General features: G+C 45.8%; 2 protein-coding genes across 2 annotated transcripts; both read left to right on the top strand.

The window, feature by feature from the left end:
* The first annotated feature begins 6,280 nt into the window (after positions 1-6,280).
* On the top strand, positions 6,281-8,479 carry LOC119323082. The gene is made up of 7 exons (XM_037596656.1): positions 6,281-6,491; positions 7,122-7,424; positions 7,521-7,564; positions 7,650-7,712; positions 7,801-7,933; positions 8,013-8,073; positions 8,154-8,479. The coding sequence occupies exons 1-6, from the start codon at positions 6,359-6,361 to the stop codon at positions 8,063-8,065; spliced, it is 729 nt and encodes a 242-aa protein (XP_037452553.1). The 5' UTR covers positions 6,281-6,358; the 3' UTR covers positions 8,066-8,073; positions 8,154-8,479.
* A 575-nt stretch (positions 8,480-9,054) lies between these two features.
* LOC119323458 (serine/threonine-protein kinase VPS15-like) lies at positions 9,055-18,204 on the top strand. Its single transcript, XM_037597126.1, has 12 exons — positions 9,055-9,452; positions 9,529-9,603; positions 10,115-10,237; positions 10,451-10,496; positions 10,604-10,764; positions 11,419-11,498; positions 12,719-12,824; positions 13,729-13,905; positions 13,991-16,807; positions 17,069-17,304; positions 17,401-17,500; positions 17,711-18,204. The coding sequence occupies exons 1-12, from the start codon at positions 9,252-9,254 to the stop codon at positions 17,888-17,890; spliced, it is 4,302 nt and encodes a 1,433-aa protein (XP_037453023.1). The 5' UTR covers positions 9,055-9,251; the 3' UTR covers positions 17,891-18,204.
* The last annotated feature ends 2,754 nt before the right edge of the window (positions 18,205-20,958 follow it).

The raw sequence follows: 20,958 nt of genomic DNA, 5'->3' as shown, positions 1-20,958 counted from the left end.
AGCCAGTCCGCTTCGTTTCACATGAGAGGGGTTAGGGTAAGCATATGAATAAGCAGAGAAATTCTTCGAGGACTTATGAACACAATGATTTGAAGAATAGTGCTCATATTCATAGCCCTTAGCTCTACCATGCGAAATAGAGGGGTTAGAACGATGATGATCATGTGAGGATTTTGATCCTGTTGAGGAATTTGATCCATATGAAGAATTTGGTCCATATGAAGAATTTGATCTGGAGTTCCTATTCTTCACAGGTGGTGTCATGAGGACATTCACCTAAAGACTTTCAAGGCAACTTTTGGGAACCCAGATTTTCTTCATAGGGGAACCATTCCTGTAGTTAGTGCCAACATATCTAGCAAATACTTCACCATTCTGATTTTTGAACAGTTTATAGTTGGAGTCAAATGACTCATCAGAAGAATGAGGAGATTCACATGTAAAGCCAGATAAATTGGATGGATCAACTGGAGGTCCCTTTGTAGCACCCATGAGGTTTTGGGGTACTGCTCAGGCTTCCAATATGTTCCATCAACATTGAGTTTCCTCTCAAAGGCAATACCCTCTTTCCTAGGGTTCCTATTGAGGATCTGCTTTTTAAGCACATCACAAAGAGTTTGATGCCCTTTGAGGCTTTTGTACATGCCTGTCATGTATAATTCCTTCAGCCCTACATCATCAGTGATACTAGCAACGTCCTCAGATGAGGAATTAGTGATAGCAGAGACAGGTGAAGAATTTGTAACATTAGAAGCATTTGAACATTCAGGTGAAGAATTAGCAGATTCACGTTCAATGCACTTCAGACATGGAGGAACAAATTCTTCCTGAGTAGCGCTGATTTGTTGAGCAAGTAATGAATCACGCTCCTTCTGAAGATCTTCATAACTCTCTCTTAGCTTCTCAAGATCTTGCTTTCTTTGAAGAAATTCATAAGAAAGCTTCTCGTTATCAGATAAGAGAGTGTTATGATGACCTTGAAGGTTGTCAAACTTGGACAGAAGTCTCTGAAGATTATCAGTCAAGGTTTTAGTGTGGTCCATTTCTTCACCCAACATATCATCACTTTTATCTAGCATGTTTTTAAACTTTTCAAAAGCCGTTTGTTGTTTCACAGCAATCTTAGCAAGTTTAGAGTAGCTGGGCTTGAGATTTTCATCAGATTCATCCTCACTAGATTCAGAGGAGGCATATTTAGTTACCTTGGCACCCTTTGCCATGAAGCAATAGGTGGGAGCGTAGTCATCATTGCCTTCATTGGTCTTGTTGGTGAAGCCATTTTCTTCAGAGTTGAAGATAGACTTGCTGACGAATGCAGTAGTGAGAGCTAGGCTCGCCACACCAGACTCGAGCTCCTCAGATGCCTTGTCCTCATGTTCCTCAGATTTAGCCTCAGAGTCCATTTCCTTGCCAATGAATGCCCGAGCCTTCTTGGAGCTGATCTTCTTGTGAGATGAAGACTTCGAGGATTTTGATGATGAAGACTTTGAAGATTTCTTCTTCTTCTTGGCATCATCAGAACTATAATCCTTGTATTTCTTCTTCTTCAATTCCTTATCCCACTGAGGACAATCTTGAATGTAGTGACCAGGTTTCTTGCATTTGTGGCATAGCCTCTTCTTGTAGTCATTGGATGAGGAATCATTGCTCCTTGAGGATTTTCCAAAGCGACCACGTCTTGAGAACTTCTGAAATTTCTTCACGAGAAGTGCTAGTTCCTAGCTCAGTTCTTCAGGACCACCAAGGCTGCTAGTGGAGTCCTCTTCTTCAGACTCAGAGACTGCCTTGGCCTTCAGAGCACGTGGTTTGCCATAGCTCGAACCATAAAGATCTCTATTCTCAGCAAGCTGGAACTCATGAGTGTTTAGCCTCTCGAGGATATCAGTAGGATCAAGTGATTTGTAATCAGCACGCTCTTGAATCATCAGTGCCAGAGTGTCAAATGAGGAATCGAGTGATCTCAACAATTTCTTCACCACCTCATGTTCGGTGATGTCAGTGGTGCCAAGCGCTTGAAGCTCATTTGAGATATCAGTGAGGCGATCGAAGGTTTGCTGAACATTTTCATTGTCGAGTCTTTTGAAGCGGTTGAAGAGATTGCGAAGAATGTCAACATGAGAGTCACGTTGAGTTGAGACTCCTTCATTTACTTTGGAGAGCCTATCCCAGATAAGCTTAGCAGTTTCCAAAGCACTCACTCTACCATATTGCCCTTTGCTCAGATGGCCACATATGATGTTCTTTGCTTGAGAATCGAGTTGCTTGAATCTCTTCACATCAGCAACATTCAGGGAAGGTGTGACTGAGGGAACACCATTTTCCACAACATACCAGAGATCGTTATCAATTGCCTCAAGATGCATTCGCTTCTTATTCTTCTAGTAGAGGTAGTCCGTTCCATCGAAGGTAGGACACCCAGCAGAGACCTTGATCATACCTGTGGTCGACATAACTGAAACTCCAGGCGGTTAAACCAAAATCACACAGAACAAAGGGAGTACATTGCTCTGATACCAATTGAAAGAGCGTTATATCGACTAGAGGGGGGTGAATAGGCGATTTTTATGAATTCTTCACTGAGGAATTTGCTGGTGAGGAAATTCCTAAATGAAGAACTACTTGCAGCGGAATAAGTACTCAAAAGTAAACATAGCAGAACACACGCATAGTCATCATGATGAGATGAAGACCAGCACAAAGTATAGAAAGCATAAGCACAAGATAACACAAGATGAAGATGGACATACTGAAGAAATCAAACTGAGGAAATTGAGAAAGTCTTCAGTTAAAGTCTTCAAACAGATATGAACAAGCACACAACAACAGAAATGAGGAAATGAAAGAGTTGAGGAAATAGAACCGGTAAGCTCGATGAAGACAATGATTTGGTAGACTAGTTCCAACTGCTGTCTCAGTTGTACATCTGGTTGGAGCGGCTAAGTATTTAAACTCGAGGACACACAGTCCTCACTGTATTCTCCTTGAGCTAAAGTCACACATACCTCGCCCAATCACTCATGGTAAGTCTTCAGGTGACTTCCGGGCCTTCACAAACTTGGTCACTCGGCGATCCACAATTCCTCTTGGATGCTCTAGACCTTGACGCCTAACCGTCTGGAAGAAGCACAGTCTTCAAAGGTAACAAGCGTCGGATCCACACAGGATCAATCTATTCAGTGATGCTCAATCACTTTGGGGTTTTGAAGGTTTGGGTTTGGGTTTGGGTTTTCCTCACTTGATGATTTTCACTCAAAGTCCTCGGAGGATGGGATGCTCTCAAATGACAAGTGTCAGTTTCTCTCAGAGCAGCCAACCAGCTAGTGGTTGTAGGGGGCAGCTATTTATAGCCTAGGGAGCAGCCCGACATGATAAGACATAAATGCCCTTGTCTGATATGACCGTTAGGTGGGTAGATATTTTGGGACAGCTGGCGCGTAGCAAAACAACGGTCGGAATTTTGAGTCTCAAATTCCTCAGGGCTATCATGTTCCTCACTGTGTAGGCAATCCGCACTGGCGAATTCCTAACTCCTCAATCAGAACAAATTCCTCAGAGACTAGAAGAACTTTGTCTCTGTCACTGAAGAATATGACTGAACTATATGAGATTTCCAATGGCTTCACTCGAAGGGATTGGTAGGTGTAGGATTTTGAGTTGAGCATCACATGGAAATTTTTCCTTAGTATTTCCTCGACCCCCTTTAACAGTACGGTGTTTCCTATGACTCAAAAAAGAGAAAATGAAACTATAAAATCAAAAGTCTTCAAGCTTCATGTTCCTTGAATGATTACCAAGTCTTCAAGGTCACACCAATTTCTTCACTTTCAAAGTCTTCGGAAAGTCTTCAGAAATCCAAAGTCTTCAGTCGAAGAACTTCATTTTTAGGGGTCGACTTTCTCTGTAAATATCAAACTCCTCATAGACTTATAGACCTGTGTACACTCACAAACGCATCAGTCCCTTAACCTATAAGTCTTCAATACACCAAAATCACTAAGGGGCACTAGATGCACTTACACGTCTGGAGGATACACAATCCTCAAAGGTAACAAGCATCGGTTCCACACAGGAACAATCTCTTAAGTGATGCCCAATCACTTTGGTGTTTGTAGGTTTGGGTTTTGGGATTTGGGTTTTCCTCACTTGATGATTTTCGCTCAAAGTCCTCAGAGGAATGGGATGCTCTCAAATGACAAGTGTCAGTTTCTCTCGGAGCAGCCAACCAGCTAGTGGTTGTAGGGGGCGGCTATTTATAGCCTAGGGAGTAGCCCGACATGATAAGACATAAATGCCCTTGTCTGATATGACCGTTAGGTGGTAGGATATTTTGGAGAGCTGGCGCGTAGCACAACAACGGTCGGATTTGAGGTTCGAATTCCTCAGGGCTATCATGTTCCTCACTGTGTAGGCAATCCGCACTGGCGAATTCCTAACTCCTCAATAAGAACATATTCCTCAGAGACCAGAAGATCTTCGTCTCTATCACTGAAGAAATTGACTGAACTGATATGAGATTTCCAATGGCTTCACACGAAGGATTGGGTAGGTGTAGGATTTTGAGATGAGCATCACTTGGAAATCGGTTTCCTTAGTATTACCTCGACCCCCTTTAACAGTACGGTGTTTCCTATGACTCAAGAAGAAGAAAATGAAACTACGAAAACAAAAGTCTTCACGCTCCAGATTCCTCACATGAATATCGAAGTCTTCAAGGTCACACCAATTTCTTCACTTTCGAAGTCTTCAGGAGAACCAAAGTCTTCAACCGAAGACATTCATTTTTAGGGGTCGACTTTCACTTTAAGTATCAAACTCCTCATTGACTTATAGAGCCTGTGTACACTCACAAACATATTAGTCCCTTAACCTATAAGTCTTCAATACACTAAAATCACTAAGGGGCACTAGATGCACTTACACTGGGGTCACCAAACTCATCTCTCTCCTTTTAATTGTCTTGCCACATCAGATTTTTCGCCTACATGACACCCTTAGCACCTGTACAAGGTGGAGCATTGGGAGGGGCCTTAGACCTCTTTCAATGCACATGTGCTTAAATGTGGTCCGCACAAGTGGCCTCGCGTCTCAAGGCGCCCGACCACGGTACAGGAGCCGGTGAGCGTCGGCTGGCTCTATAGGTGCTCCTCACCGAATGTTCCCAGGATGGTCGCAGAACCCATGCGTTGGGTCATCGTTTCGGCGACGTCCAACTCCGAGTCTGTGTTAAAAGATGACACTACACACCGCCTCGAATGCGGCAAATGCCCCAGGTGCGGCAGCAAGAACGAGGCGGAGGACCGGCATGCCGAGGCTGAGTCGCGCTTCGTCGCGTCGAACAAGGGCTCGGAGGCAAAGGCTGCCGAAGACACCCGTTCCCACATCTGGGCGAAGCGGTAAGCCCGGGATGCGTGTGCCTGCGCATTGGAGCAAACCTACGATGCTCATGCACTCTTCGGAGGAGGAGGAGGAGGAGGAGGAGGATGACGGTGCCGCATCCGACCCCTACAGCTCCAGGAGCGAGCAAATCTGCCTTGACCCGTGTTGCGTCTTCCAGCGCTATGGCGACAAAGAGGCAAGGGCAGCCGCGGGTAAACTCTCTTCATAACTCTAGTATTGAGAACATGCCAATTTTTTCTAGTCCGATGATATGTACTCCCTCCGTCCCAAAATTCTTGTCTTAGATTTGTCTTGATAAGGATGTATCTAATACTAAAAAGTGATTTGATACATCCGTATTTAGACAAATTTAAGACAAGAATTTTGGGACGGAGGGAGTATGATGAACTATTTGTATGCTATGTGTGTGATCTACATGACCTAAGTGTGCTTATTTTTTGTTGCACGAGAATGTATGGATTTGAAAATTTGGTACGAAGGACATAGCTGTAGGCACGAACATTTGAGGGGTCATCGGGCGCTGTCCGCAGACATGCCGGCCACGTCCGCGGATGTTTGAGGGTGATATTTAATGGGTCTGGTTGTAGATGCTCTACTATGTAATGGTGTTGGACGGATACTCCAAAAAGTTGGGCCGCAAATCATAAGTTGAAGATCTACTGACTATCTCTCAGAAGTGCTTATTTGGATAGGGTTGTGCCTGTACCGTGTTTAAAAAATAAAACAATTCTGAAAGAAAAATACAACATTGGTTGCCATGCGGCAACATGGGCTCTCACGCGGGCTCTACGAGCCCAGGGAACCATGGGCCTCATGGCGATACAACACCCAAGTAAATCCCTCATTTTTCCCCCACAGCCACAGATCCCACACTCTCCCGTTCAAACCAAGCTCCCCGAGCCCCCAATTCCCCAAATCCGCCCCTCCCCTTCCCCTTCCCCTTCCCGTCAAGCCCGCGGCGATGCCGCCGAGGAAGAAGCGGGGGGCTCGCCCCGCCGCCAAGCAGCCGCCGCCGTCACCGCCGTCCCCGCCGTCGCCGCCCGGCCCCGACGCGTCGGTGGAGGAGAAGCTGCGGTGGTCCGCCGACCAAGAGTGTACGTGCCTCCGAGCCCTAACTCCCCTCCCCCCAATCCGCCCCGCCCGAAATCAGTTTTAGGTGTTAGATTTGTGGCTAGCAACACTAAGCAGTAGGCGCGGGGGAAAGAAAAGATAGAGGGAGGAGGAAGAGCGCCGTCGTACTCGTGCCGCCGCTCGCCGCCGTAGGTCGTATCTCGCCGCCGCACTGCATTTCTTGGCCCTCGTGGCCGCCCTAAGAGATTTCCTTCCACGTTGGTCGCCGCTGGAAGACGCTGCTTTGGATGCAAAGTATTTTTCCAGTTTTTTTGGGAATACCTTGGTTTCAAAAAAAAAAAAGGATTCACCATCCCCAATTTGTCCTGGCAGTCGAGTAGGAATGTAGGATACAGTCCACTTTTTAGGTTGAACTTTTTTGAAATCTAATGTCAATAGGAAGGTTGTAATCTAGTGCAAATATACAGACATCTTATTCTCTGGGCACTTGGCTCTAGCATGCCTGATCAAACTCTCACTACGATTCTTTTGAAGGGAACTCTCTTTCAGCTGCCATGTCAAAATCTGAACTCTCTTTCATCATAGATGCACTGTCCTTTACCTTAACGTAATTATCAGGATTCAATTGCTAATCTACTGTCCTCAATGAATAGTCATACGTCGGAAAGCTGCCATCAGAGCTATTCAAGCAGCAGAGACTGAGAGCGTGCTCTCCCGGCTGCGTCTGGTGCGATCCTACATTTCCAAGGAGCAACTAGAAACACCCGCCTTGCAATTTTTTCAGGAGAACTTGCCCAACGTGTCAGTTGTACGGAACGAAGAGCAGGGTGAGCTTGAGTTGAAATGGAAAGACTGGGATGATCTCATAAATGGAGACCAGAGGGATGACAAGGTTTCGCGAGCTTCGATCACGTCATTGGCAACTGCTGCTGGTTTTCATTTCTCAGGAGATTCAGGTTCAAACGCTATCTACTTGTTGTTCATGTACTTTTATAGGCACCAAAGCAGCTTGACTCGACTGATCTTCTCACCTTATTATATGATGCGTGCAGTGCAGAAGAACTTCATCGAGAACAGTTTTGATTTTAACAACTTTGTAAGTATTTCTTTTGTACAGTGATGGTATGGGATGATTTTTCTGTACCCTTGACAACTCTTTATTTTTCTCTGATCCTTTGAAGAACTGGAGTGAGCTGCGCGAGAGCCAAACGATAGGAGCACCAGATTCTCTACAGACACCCGGGGTTTGTGTTTAACCCTCTTGACACGAAATGTTTGATCTTGAATCTCCTTCTGAGCTCACATATTGTGCTGTAACATAACCCTGAACAGGCCACGAGCAGTCGACTCTCTTTTGGCATGGCACCGAAATCAGTAAGACAACCCAAGAATGGCGAGATGCTCTTATCCGTGCACGGGTCACCTCTTGGAATGTACAAAGAGGAAAATCTGGCAGCTATTACCGGTACTTGCTCGCTCCTGACACCACAGCCATCTCTTACTGCTGTTGCTTCCTTTCTGACTAACGGGAAAACATGTTGCAGAATCTGGAAACGGGAGCGAAGAGCCGCTTCACGATGCCAGCGGCCATCAATAGTAGTAGTAGTAAGAATTCCACATGCTTAAGCCCCTCTTTTCCTTTGCACATCCACTAGCTCACGGCTAATCTTTCATGTCCATTGCAGGAGCTTAACCGGCCCTCGACATAAAAGGCTAGGAATTTGATGCTGCATCTTCTCTTCAGGCCGAAGCCGGGACACCAATCGAAGCTCCAACCACCAATTCGGTGTACTTGCAGCAGCATGTTGAGTCCCGGCGTCAGCTGAATAGTCCCCGACGAGTTGCAGTGTGTGTGTGTAGGTTATCATGTTTGATATAAGATCTTGTCATGTTTGATGTGTTGCAAGTGCAAGCGTCTGACTCGTGTTTTTGTTTGCCAAATCATACCATGGAGAACAATGGTGAATTAGTAGCATTTGCTTTGCCAATCGTAACTCGAGTATTTCACGCATGTGCATGTATCCCTATGATGTGCTACCTCCGTCCCGAATTAGTTGTCTTAGATACATCCGTATCTAGACAAGTAATGTGGGAAGGAGGTAATACAAAATACCTTGTGACAACTGCTTGGAAAAAGAAGATGTTTCAGTCAATTTTTTTCTGATTGAAATTCGACGGCTGACACTGCATCTTCCTCCTCCACCCGAGTCTTCTCCTCTAGTCGGGTTCTCCGCCCAACCCCCCTCCCTCTCCTCCCACGCCGCGTCGTCCCGTCTCCGGCGAGGTCCTGGCCGTGTCGCCGGGGACGACTCCTGCGAGGTCTTGGCCGTGTTGCCTCGAGGCACTACTCCCTGACAAATCTGAATACTTCTACACCATAGTACATTGTTTTTGAAAAAAAAGGAACAAATGTTTTTCAAAAAAAAAGTCGGTGCTAATGGTTTTGTAAACCGAACCGGGTTCCTTTCCCACCGGATCAGAGTCAGGCCAGTAGGCAGGGGGTTGGATTGGTTTCCGATGGAGAGCCCAACACGACACACCTCCGCGCCGCGGTCCAGCCTCCTTCTCTTCTCCCCCAATTCAACCGGCGTCCTCCCATCAGACCCCATCATCGATCGCCTCCGCCCCACGCCACGCACCTCCCCTCCCCTCCGCGGAACCCGCGCCCAGAAGCAAAACCCCACCGCGCCCCACCCCGGCTCCCGCCCCGGCGAGCCGAGCCGACCGAGCCCCTCCGCCGCGGCGGCGGGGACAGGAGAGGCAGAGGGGGCGCCGCCGCGGGGATGGGGAACAAGATCGCGCGGACGACGCAGGCGTCGGCGACGGAGTACTACCTGCACGACCTGCCCTCCACCTACAACCTCGTGCTGCTCGACCTCGTCAGCCGCGGCCGCTTCCTCAAGTCCGTCCTCTGCAAGCACGACGAGGGCCTCCTCCTCGTCAAGGTCTACTTCAAGCGCGCCGGGGAGCCCCTCGACCTCAAGGTAACCGCCGCATCCCCTTCCCCCTTCGGTTTGGGCGGCCGGGCGGTCCTGAGAAGATCTGCCTGTTGCCTCGCAGGACCATGAGCGGAGGCTGGAGCGGATCCGGAGGGCGTTCCAGGGGCTCGAGGGCTCCCACGTCTGGCCCTTCCAGGTCAGGCCTCGCTCTTCTGTTTGTTTCGCCTGTACATTACCAACGATTACTAATCGGCGCTGTTTATGTGTGCGTTATTCTGTGACATTTAGTGTGGTTTAGCGAATTTCTATGACATGTGTATTATTATCTCTGTTTGCTTCTGGTTGCAATTTATAGTGTGTTTCATTCAGCGGAGGCAGCAAGGTTGGGTCTGGGTGTATAGTTAATTGCTTGTAGTCTTTTGCTTCCTTGGTGTACTGTCATTTTAAGGCTAGATTTAGAGTAAATTGCTTTCAGGATTTGCTTGCTTGTTATACTATATTTTGTTAGGGGTTTCTTCTTTCTGGATTATTATGAATCTACCTGAGTATGCTCACTTGCTTGGATGTTTCCTCACAACATGATACATGGATGAATGAACATTGACATATTGCATTGCCTCTCAATGTGTAGAGAGTGCCTTTGTTGCGCAGACATGTTTCTCTCTCCCTTGGTTCACATGCTGACAGGACTTTGAATGTTTTCTCAGGTTTGGTTTCAGACGGACAAGGCAGCATATCTCCTGAGGCAGTACTCCTACAGCAATCTGCATGATAGACTTAGTACACGCCCTTTCCTCAGTCAAATTGAGAAGAAATGGCTTGCTTTTCAGGTGCGCCCTTTATTTCTTTTTTGTCCATGCTGTCGGATGGTCATTAGTAGTTGTTACAAAGGTGAAAGAGTCGATCATGTGGGAGACTTCTATAGGAAGTTGTACAACCTCTTTGCTAAGTGTAGCCTTAAACTAGTGGCACATGTAAGAGTCGTTCTTCATTCCTTTCCTTTCCAGATATGGTTGTCGACTTAGCTCAATTTGGTTGTGCAGTTAATCCATGCTGTGGAGCAGAGCCATAGTAAGGGAGTTTGCCATGGTGAGAAGGTTTTCTCTTAAGTTATATGAGCAGTAGTGTTTTTCTTTCATTTGTATTTACACTGCTGTTCTCCTAAAAATATATATTTACGCTGCTGTTTATGTTAGGTGACATAAAATGTGAGAATGTACTGGTGACCTCATGGAACTGGCTATACCTCACGGACTTTGCGTCTTTTAAACCAACTTACATCCCGGATGATGATCCGTCTGATTTTTCGTTCTTCTTTGACACTGGAGGAAGGCGAAGATGCTATCTTGCACCTGAAGTTAGTCCCTTCACCTAAATTATATTCAAAACTTCAATGCTCTTTTATCCACTTTATCTCAGTTTGCTTGCTACCATTGGTGTAACAATTGTTACATGCTACTAGTAGTTTGTTAATAGATGCTCTTCACTGAAATGCTTGCTCTCACTGCATCTCCATCATTCAAACGAGGGTACAATAGGAAAAGCCTGCAATTAATAGATGTTTTAGATAAGAGCACAAGCTTTGTAATGAGAAACTGAAGCAAAACAATGGGGACCTCTAATATGAAATAGACGGAGTACAAGAATATATCAGTAGAAAGGCCTGTATAACTTCTACAGCACCACCCGAAGCAACTGGGTTCACAAAAGCATGATAAGATATCACTTCTGATTGACAAACTATATAAATGATCCAAAAACATTTATACCAGGCCAATTCAGACAGTTTAGCAAATCTATAGTACATACAAAATAGCAGCTCCCGGCATGAACTTACAAGTTCTGCTGAACACCAAGAATAAGAAAGAAGCATACCACAACATCCATTCACAATGTCCAGCTGTAATGTGATGCACTTTTATGCTATATATCTTTGTTAGCTTATAACTTCTTTTTGATGGCACATTTTTATTTGTACTGTGAAATAAACTAAACTCCATTTTTTCTCCAGAGATTCCACGAACATGGTGCTGAGTCCCAAGTTTCCTCAGATGCACCTCTGAAACCATCTATGGACATATTCTCTCTCGGGTATGCAGTGTTGTCTTGTGGAACATCTTTGTTAATTTGATCGGGAGTTGTGTTCTTCCATTGGGATATGTGTACTTTCCATTTTGCATGTTAATGATAGATTACTGATCACTATCGTTTGCTTGAACATGTTAATTTGATCATATGTGATGTATTGTCCTTTGACCTCTTTATGTGACAAAAGGGGGATTTTCTTATCAGACGAAATCTGATGGTTATTGGAAGATTACAATCGACCTGTTGTGTCAGCCATACATGATGTATGTTGCTGCAATGCATTGTATCTTCCTCTGTTTTCGAGTCGTTCGACTAGTCGCGACTAGTCGACGACTAGTCGATGAATCGCTGCTCCAGGTTCGACTCAAACTCTCGACTCGACTCCTGGCATGAGTCGAGCGACTCGAGCGACTAGTCTCGACTAGTCACGACTAGTCGCTCTTTCTGGGTCGAGCGACTCACTTAAATTGAGCCCAACTGTTATATGGGCCGGCCCATCTCCCCTGGAAACCTAGATCGATCATCCCCAACCCCCTCCCCCGATCGAACCCTCTCCAGCCGCCACCCCTGGTTGCCCCTGCTGCTGTTCTGCTCCTCCCCTCCTATGGTGTGCTCCTCCCCTCCTCCCCTGCTACTGTGCTCCTCCCCTCCCCTGGTTGTTGTTCCTGCTGTTCTGCTCCTCCCCTCCTCCCCTGGTTGATGTGGCTGCTGGTGTGCCCCTCCCCTTGTTGCTGCTGCTGCTGTTGAGCACTTGTGCTCCTCCCCTGGCTGCTGCTTAACTCAGGTCGACTCGTCGCCATGTCGACTCATCGACCATGAGTCTAGACTAGTCTAGACTAGTCTAGAGTCGCCCCCCCTGAGCGACTCGTCGACTCATCGACTCGAAAACATTGGTATCTTCACCTTGAGACAATGTACCCACCAGTGAAGTACTGAGTTTTACTATATACTGGGGAAGAATTTGGAGCTATTTTGGATTCACTTAAGGCGGCATGCATTTTCGCAAATATTGCATCACATTTTTCTTTATCGAGATTTAGGAGTGCTGTGCAGTTAGAAATAAGAAGAGTTGTTACTTAAATGAAGATGTTGATTTTCCTGTGTTTCTTCACTAGCTACTTATCTTTTCTTCAGTACTCTACTGTGCTAAAATTATAAACTGATCTGATGGATTTTTATTTCCTTATTTACTGATTGGCAAACTATTTTTTCCTTCTTTCCAGGTGCGTTCTTGCTGAACTTTTTCTGGAGGGTCAGCCACTTTTTGAGCTTTCACAACTGCTTGCTTATCGGCGTGGCCAGTATGATCCAACGCATACCCTAGAAAAGGTTTTCTGTTCTTTTCTTGGTATTTGAAATAGTTTTTTGTACATCAAAATAGTTTCCGTATTTGTTCTGAATTATTTCGTAGCTGTTGTTTCTCTAACATAGAACTTGAGGTTGACATGTCTGTTATTCATTCTGAGCAACTGTAACATCCTGGTCGCTCCCTGGGTGCCTGCAGAATTACTTCTTGGCTTCTTGCTATAATAGGGCCAGTAGTACTTGTTCCTTGGGAAGTAGGACCAACAATTCATTTAGTCATGTTCCTTATTCCTACAGTGATCTTGTTTGATGTTGGAATTTTTGTGACCAACACATACAAAATTGATTACTTGGGTATTCTGTTCTTAACTTGCTGGTTGCATGATTTGTCCTAAACTGAACTTTTCATACCTCTTGGACTATGACTTAGAGTAGTACCTACCGCCTATAGTTGCATGATTTGTTTTTTCCCAGGCCCTAAGAGGATACATATGGACAAGTTTAAGTGGATGATCCATTGCTGAATTTAGTGCAATCGTAGAACTTTAATTGGTGATAAAATTTCCATATCTGAATCTTCATTGACTGAGTAAACAATAGGGTAAGGGTTAACGGGTCTTTCGTGCAAAAAGATATTTTCTCTGTGGATCTAAATCAATTAATACGAATTTGACCAGTCCATACTCCATAGGTATACATTCTTTCTTAGTTGCAATTCGTTTGTGAAGCATATGTACTGAAAATGCATGCTGTAGGGAGTAAGTATGAACATGCTTTCATTTGCGTGCATCTCCCACTGATTCTGCTGGTGTTTGCTTATGTTATCCAACATGGTTGCAATATTCCTTCGAGATATACCAGCCATTCATTATGCCCATTGTACCATGTATCACAAGACAAGGTGCTCACTGTTAATTTGTTCTTTCAGATACAAGATGCTGGTATCCAAGATATGGTACTTCACATGATTCAGTTGGACCCCAAAGAAAGGCTATCATGTAAAAGCTATCTGCAAAAATATGCAACTGTTGTTTTTCCAACCTATTTTTCAAGATTTCTGCACAAGTTTTTCTCGGATATTGTTCCACTTGGCTCAGATGCCAGGGTAAGGATTGTTGAAGTTTGTGTTAATTCTCTGATCCATCCACTACTCTTCACCATGAGCTCCTAACATACTTTTATTTGTACAGGTTGAGAAGACACAGGAAAATTTTGAAAGGATACATGACATGATGATAAGTGGCTTAGCATGTGAACAAATTCAAGTATCTGGGGAGAAAGGCATTGGAGGACAAGCTGCAAATTCACCGAGAGAATCTGCCCAAAGCGCATCTTTGGTTAAGATAAACATTCCTGGAGACCATCGGCAGATTGTTGGAGACCTCAATCTCCTTCTCAAGGAAGTTGAGCAAAGGAACAACCATGGAGACACAAAGTCAAATGGTATTGGGCCCTTGCAGCAGCCTAATGAAACACGAAGTCAAACTACAAGTGTCTTGGCAGCTCAGAATGATGATGTATCCCATGTGCACAAGATCTCCAAGAGCAATTTACTTTCTTTAGTGTCTGGTTATGATTCCCAATCGGATACCTATAGTTTTGACATTTTCCAACAGACACACTCCAAGGTGAGCTGTGAAGGCATGGTCTTGCTTGCATCATTAATATGCTCATCCATACGAAGTGTCAAAAAACCAGAACTGAGAAGGGCCAGTCTCATTCTTCTGAAGATCTCTTCCACATACATAGATGATGATAGTCGCTTACAGCTGGTTGTTCCCTATGTTATTGCAATGCTCTCAGATCCAGCTGCCATTGTTCGCTGTGCTGCTCTGGAAACCTTGTCTGATGTTCTGTGTCTTGTTCAAGACTTCCCTATCAGCGATGCAATGATATTCCCTGAGTATATCCTCCCGATGCTTTCTTTGCTCCCAGATGATGCAGAGGAGAGTGTTAGAGTTTGCTATGCTAGTAACATTTATAAGCTGGCTTTAACAGCTTATAGATTCCTGCTTCGTTCTCGGAGCATAGCTGATACTGGGCCTCTAGACAAATCAGTGGTGGCTGCTGCATCACAGTCTGCAGATGCACCAGCAAAGAAGAAGGATGATAAAATTGATCGTCAACTTGCACGTCTGAGGAGAAATATTTATGACATTGTGCAAGAGTTGGTGATGGGACCTAAGCAGACACCTAATGTCCGCAGAGCTCTCCTGCAAGATATAGGTTATCTATGTTACTTTTTTGGGCACAGACAAAGTAATGATTTTCTTCTTCCTATACTCCCAGCATTTCTAAATGACCATGATGAGCAACTCCGTGCAGTTTACTTTGGTCAAATCGTCGTTGTTTGCTACTTCATTGGTTCAAGAAGTGTTGAGGAATATCTCTTGCCCTATCTTGAACAGGCACTAAGCGATGATATGGAGGCTGTGGTTGTAAACGTACTTGATTGCTTAACCATGATGTGCAAAAGCAGTTATCTGAGGAAAAGGGTAATCGTTGGCTTATTTGGGAAGGCCCTTCCATTACTATGTCATCCAATTCAGTGGGTTAAATGGTCTGCTGTAAGGCTTATTGCTGCCTGTAGTGAGAGCTTAGGGCCTGTAGATACTTATGTGTACCTTTCTCCACATTTAAGGCAATTTCTACACAGGGAGCCACCTTCATTGTCTGAAACTGCTCTTCTTGCATGTCTTAAGCCTCCAGTCTCGAAATCAGTCTTATACCAAGCTTTAGATCTTGCCAAGGACACAGGAGAGGTTTTACTGAAGGGTGATGTTAAAAAGGAACAGATATTACATGGTGGAAGATATCCTGCTACAGCACAAAGTGTGTCCTCTGCTGCTCTGGAAGATGCTGTAAGGTCGAGAACATCTACTTTGGACATCAAAGATTCAATTTCTTCGGATAAATCGTTATATTATGGCTATGCGCCACATGCATCTGCTGGGAGTATTTCATTTTATGATGGATTGTCTAAAGGAATACCATCATATTCTGTTAATACTGATAAGCGTGGTTTAGGAGAAATATATATGCCCTGGGAATCCAATCGGCATCCAGCTTTATCAAGTTCAGTTCAAGGCTTCCAGACTAGAGAGAATCATTTCAGTAGCAAGCATGGTGATTTAAGCATCAGTGACCCAAGGAAGAGCAGCTCTCCTGTGCCAGGTGATGGCGGTTCCAACTCTGAGACAGCAGTATCGCCCTCCTTCACCAGATCATCGGTGGCTCTGGAGACAGGTTGGAAGCCTCGTGGAATTCTAGTGGCACATCTCCAGGAACATCGCTTGTCTGTCAATGATATTGCCGTGTCAGACGACAATTCCTTTTTTGTGACGGCTTCGGATGACTCGAGTATTAAGATATGGGATACAAGAAAGTTGGAAAAGGACATTGCCTTCAGATCTAGGTTAACCTATAGCTTGGGTAGTAGCCGAGCTCTATGTACAACAATGCTTTGTGGCAGTTCGCAGGTCGTTGCTGGTGCTAGCGATGGCACATTGCACTTGTTTTCTGTCGACTGTGCACGTGGAGCTGGGAGTTCTACAGAGAGGTATTCTGGCATCGTTAATGTAAAAAGGAAAGATCTGAAAGAAGGTGCAATTCTCAGTGTTGTAAATTGTTCATCGGATAGCTTTAGCCCAACCATCCTTTTCAGCACTGAACATTGTGACATCCATAAATGGGATACAAGGTCCAATTCAGAATCTTGGTCATTTAAATCGTCACCGGAGGAGGGTTATATCTCGGCACTCGTGATGGGCCAGTGTGGAAATTGGTTTATCTCAGGGTCTTCAAGAGGTGTTCTTACGTTGTGGGATCATAGGTTTTTGCTGCCTGTTAACTCATGGAACTATTCCACAGTAAGCCCTATAGAGAAATTGTGCTTGCTTATACCACCACACAACTCAATATCTTCTAGTGGAAGACCACTCGTTTTTGTGGCTGCGGGTTGCAATGAAGTCTCCTTGTGGAATGCTGAGAATGGTAGCTGCCACCAGGTAATTGTATAGCTTTATATTATACAGTAGTATCCTGGTGATAAACATGTCATTTACTTGCCTTTGAGAGATTACTGATGCCACACCCTCATAAGTGAAAACTTTTCTATCCTGATATAGAAAGCTCATGATGTTACTTCACATGACTTAGATTGTGGAATGCCTTTTTTTTTCTGTTTTTTCATGTGCTTTATATCATTTTGTATAAGTAGCAGCACCTTTGAAATATGTATTGGCATCTAAAACATTGAAACACTACAGATGTTCAGGACAGCAGGCACCGAGAATGATGCTGTTACGCCAAAGACACCATCAAAACCTCTTAACAAGACAACCGCCAAAGACGTGAGGCGAGCAGGAAACTACAAGTACAGAATTGAGGAACTGGCCGATCCGCCTCCACGCCTTCCAGGCATCCGGTGCCTGCTTCCTTTGCCAGGGGGAGATCTGTTGACCGGCGGAACAGATTTAAAGATACGTTACTGGGACCAGGCCAGGTTGGAGAATATTACTACTATACACTCTTGCTTCTGCATTTTTTTCCCCTTCACAACATGTGTTATTAATATATATCCTGTTTGATGATTTTGAAGACCTGAGCAAAGCTTCTGCATCGCTGGTCCTTCAGCAAAAGGAGTTGGAAACGACGAGTTTTACGACATACGATCCAGCTATGGTGTACAGGTTGTGCAGGTAAGTTTGTCAAGATAGCATCATTGTTTTGTTTCTCTTGTTTATCTGAAGTTACGCAGTAATAGTTCTCTAGGAAAAAACATTGTAAAAATAAGTTCTCTACCAACTAAAGAACCTTTTGAATTCACATGCCTGTCCCTTTTAACCTCCAAACTGCTGCTGCTGAATTCCTGCACGGCTATTTGATACAGAATACGACGTTGTGTGCAGGAATCGTGCAAACCGCCTACACCGGCGTCCAGATTGACGCACAAGACGCAGCTCGCGATGGCCGCCGCCGATTCTGCCGGCTGCCACCGGGACGCGATCCTCGCGTTGGCCTCCGTCAACTTGTCGAGCCAGCGGTTGATATCGGCCAGCAGAGACGGCGCAGTCAAGGTGTGGAAATAGCTACTCCGGCCTGGGTAAGCCGGCGCCTTCTCCCACGACGACAAGCAGGCAGGCCCCTTGGTGTACATAAATATTTAGCCTCGTGACACAGTAGTACGTATATATCACGACTCACTGTTGTAGTGTTGTACATATGGCGATGATGTTAATCAATACAGTACCCTGGCCATTTGGGTTAGCGTAATAACCAGTCGTTTGTTGATGACGTATCTTGCACAGTAACACTCTGTTTTAGTTTAGGCTTGAGATTGACGTGAAAAGGGGATAATTCTTGATGCACGTCGCGAATAAGAAATACTACTACTAATGCTGTATATAGAAACTTCAGAGTCCATTCTACGTCATAGACAAATTTCTTTCCCTGCTGCTTATTTATGTTTTGTTTCGCAATTCACGTGCATACAAGCTTACAAAGGCAGGCGATACCGTTTGTTAGACCAAATTTTGCAAGGTGTACAGTAAACTAGTAGGGTATATGCTATGCTAAAAAAAACTAGTAGCGTATGTTGGTTTGTGAAAAGTTAAACTTGGAGTACTAGTAGCGTGTGGCATGATTAATTATGATTGCGCATCATGCATCTCGCCTTGGTTTCCACCAAACCCAGAGCAATGCCATCTTTCTTTCCGAGATGGAGATAGATGAGTGGCGCGCGCGCGCAGGCAGATCCGAGGGGCATCGTTATTCGCTGCTGCGATTGCGAGCAAAGCAAGAAAAGAAAAGCAGGGCCGAGCCGATTGAGGAGAGGAGAAGCGGATCCGATGCGACGGGACGCGACGATAGGAAATCTGCCTGACTGATCAGTGCTTGCTTGGCCGGAGCAGCAGCCGTTCTGTTCACCACCTGACGCGGTCAACAAGCCCCGGCCTCTGCGTGCGTGCCACCGGCATCTACCCATCCGTCCATCCAGATGAAGAAGTTTGCGTGCCACGCCACCCAACTCCTTGGACCCGACCCTCCCTTGCCCAGACTCCTCTCCGTGTCCGTCCATGCATTCGCTCGCCATCGGGAAGCGCGCGCGCACCGGAGCCAGAGTTGGTTTCCCCAGACGCTTTGCCAATGCCTGCCTGCCAGTGGGGAGCTTGGTCACACACTCACACGCAAACGCTGGAGATTAGCAGCATATTATTACCGAGCCTAACAGGTTACAGGTCTCCCGTTGACCGTGCCCTTTTCTAGTACCTTTGACCGCAGTCAGACCAGGGCATGCACGTGGTCCCGGGGAGCCTTGGACGTGGGCCCGGGTGACAAAGAAAGAAAGAAAGAAAGAAAGAAAGAAAGTGGAAAGGGAATGATGAGCGGGCTGATGGTCCCTCGGTCCCTTTGCTTGACCGTCATACAGACTCGTCAACAGTGTGCCACTATCAATGATCAGATCCAGGATCGCGTGGACGCCAGGATCCGAAGAATTTCAGCGCGGCGTCCATGCCTCCGTTCCCGCTGCTCCTCCGTCCATGTCGTGCTAGCAGCAACTTGGCGCATGGAACGCCCCGGGATTCAGGGACACTTGCAACCAGTCCGGCAAAGTAGTTTTAGTAGCAGTAATCTTCTGAAGTCTGAACGAACCCGGACGTGTTTTTCTAGCTGCCGTGGGTACGGGCTACGGTAGTGGCATGTGCACATCGGTGAATCGACCGACCCTGTGCTGTGCTCTCTCTTTGCTTTTCCCGTTGGCGAGGCAACCGATGGATGTCCACCCACATCCACATGGCCTTCTTTTCCCCTCTCTTTTCCATCCAATCATTTCGGTTCCGCTGCCTGAGGGCTGGCACTTGGCAGCAGCGCTCCTCCGAAAGACGCGCGCGGAGAATGTTCTTGCCATGCACACCGGTTTTCCCGGCGATGCACACCGGCCGGACCCACTGCATTCTTTCAGCTCGGCGATCGTTTTTTTTTTGCTTTTCCTTTCTTTCCTTGCCGTGTACCGAGCAGTTTCTACAACATGACAGCAGGTGTGATCAAGTGACCATGGAGCACACGATCGAATCGTCGTGTCTCCTGCGTGTGCGTGCACCACAACACGCTTCATCTTTTTTGCAACGCTAGCTGCTAGCAACAATAATGGGTGGTTAAAGACGTCGTCGTCGATGGCTAGCTAATCGCTGCTTTCTACGCCTCGGTTGCACACCCGGTTGCCATCATCATCATCCAGTCTGAGCCCATTGATGACGCGTTTCATCCCGGCTCAGTGCTTGTAGTCGTTACTAGGCGGCCTACATATTTGAATGTAATTTTGATTATTTTTTATGTTTGTCGTACTACCATAGTTAAGTATGAGCAAAGGCCAGGAAAGATCTTTCGCACAGTAGTTTCGAAGTTTTTTTGAGGGGGTATAAAATGTACTATATAAGTGTGTATATGCGCAAGCAAATAAAGTACAATTGCATATGCCTGTCCGGGGTGGGCTCTCTTATTTTGCTACTGGTTCTATTCTACGGTCGAGCCCAGAGAAATATTGTACGAGATCAAGCACGTACAAATTCAAAGGGGTGACATCCACTCCTACTTAAATCCTACGCACCACGCACTAGTTCACTTGCGTGGCTGTTATTTTTGTTTGTTTGGTTTTTTGCGAGTGACGGTTATTTTTGTTTAGCACATGTTCACTTACGTATGCATGCAGTTGGGAGAAACAAAAGTGCCTCCAAGGTGTGGCACAGGGAGAAATCATTACCAAGAAAAAAAAAGGTGCAACACTTCACCTCCCGACTCGTGCTTCATCTCCTGGTCGGTGGACATCTCCGCAGTTTCGGCCTTCACCGAGGGCTATTGGCACTCGTGATCTCGTCTCTGTCGACAGGGAGAGAAGCTACAACGGTTCCTCCGTCGACAGGGAGTGAAGCTACGGTCTCGCCCTTCATCGCCGGGTCATCGGCGCAAATGAGATCGTCATCATTGTAATCTCCTCTCCGTTGCCCACTGCGGCCTCACCCTTCATCGCCGGCTCGTCGGTGCCCATGATCTCATGTGTTCACTAAGAATTTGGGTATGGACTACTATTGTATGCAATGGCGGGGCTTGCTAAAATAATGCAATTCAAGCTCGCCCCAAAAAATAATCCTTCACTACT

The sequence above is a fragment of the Triticum dicoccoides genome, chromosome 6B (assembly GCF_002162155.2).
Source record: "Triticum dicoccoides isolate Atlit2015 ecotype Zavitan chromosome 6B, WEW_v2.0, whole genome shotgun sequence".
Lineage (NCBI taxonomy): Eukaryota > Viridiplantae > Streptophyta > Magnoliopsida > Poales > Poaceae > Triticum > Triticum dicoccoides.
Note: the sequence above shows the minus strand (reverse complement) of the source record. Positions and strands in the feature narration are given on the sequence as shown.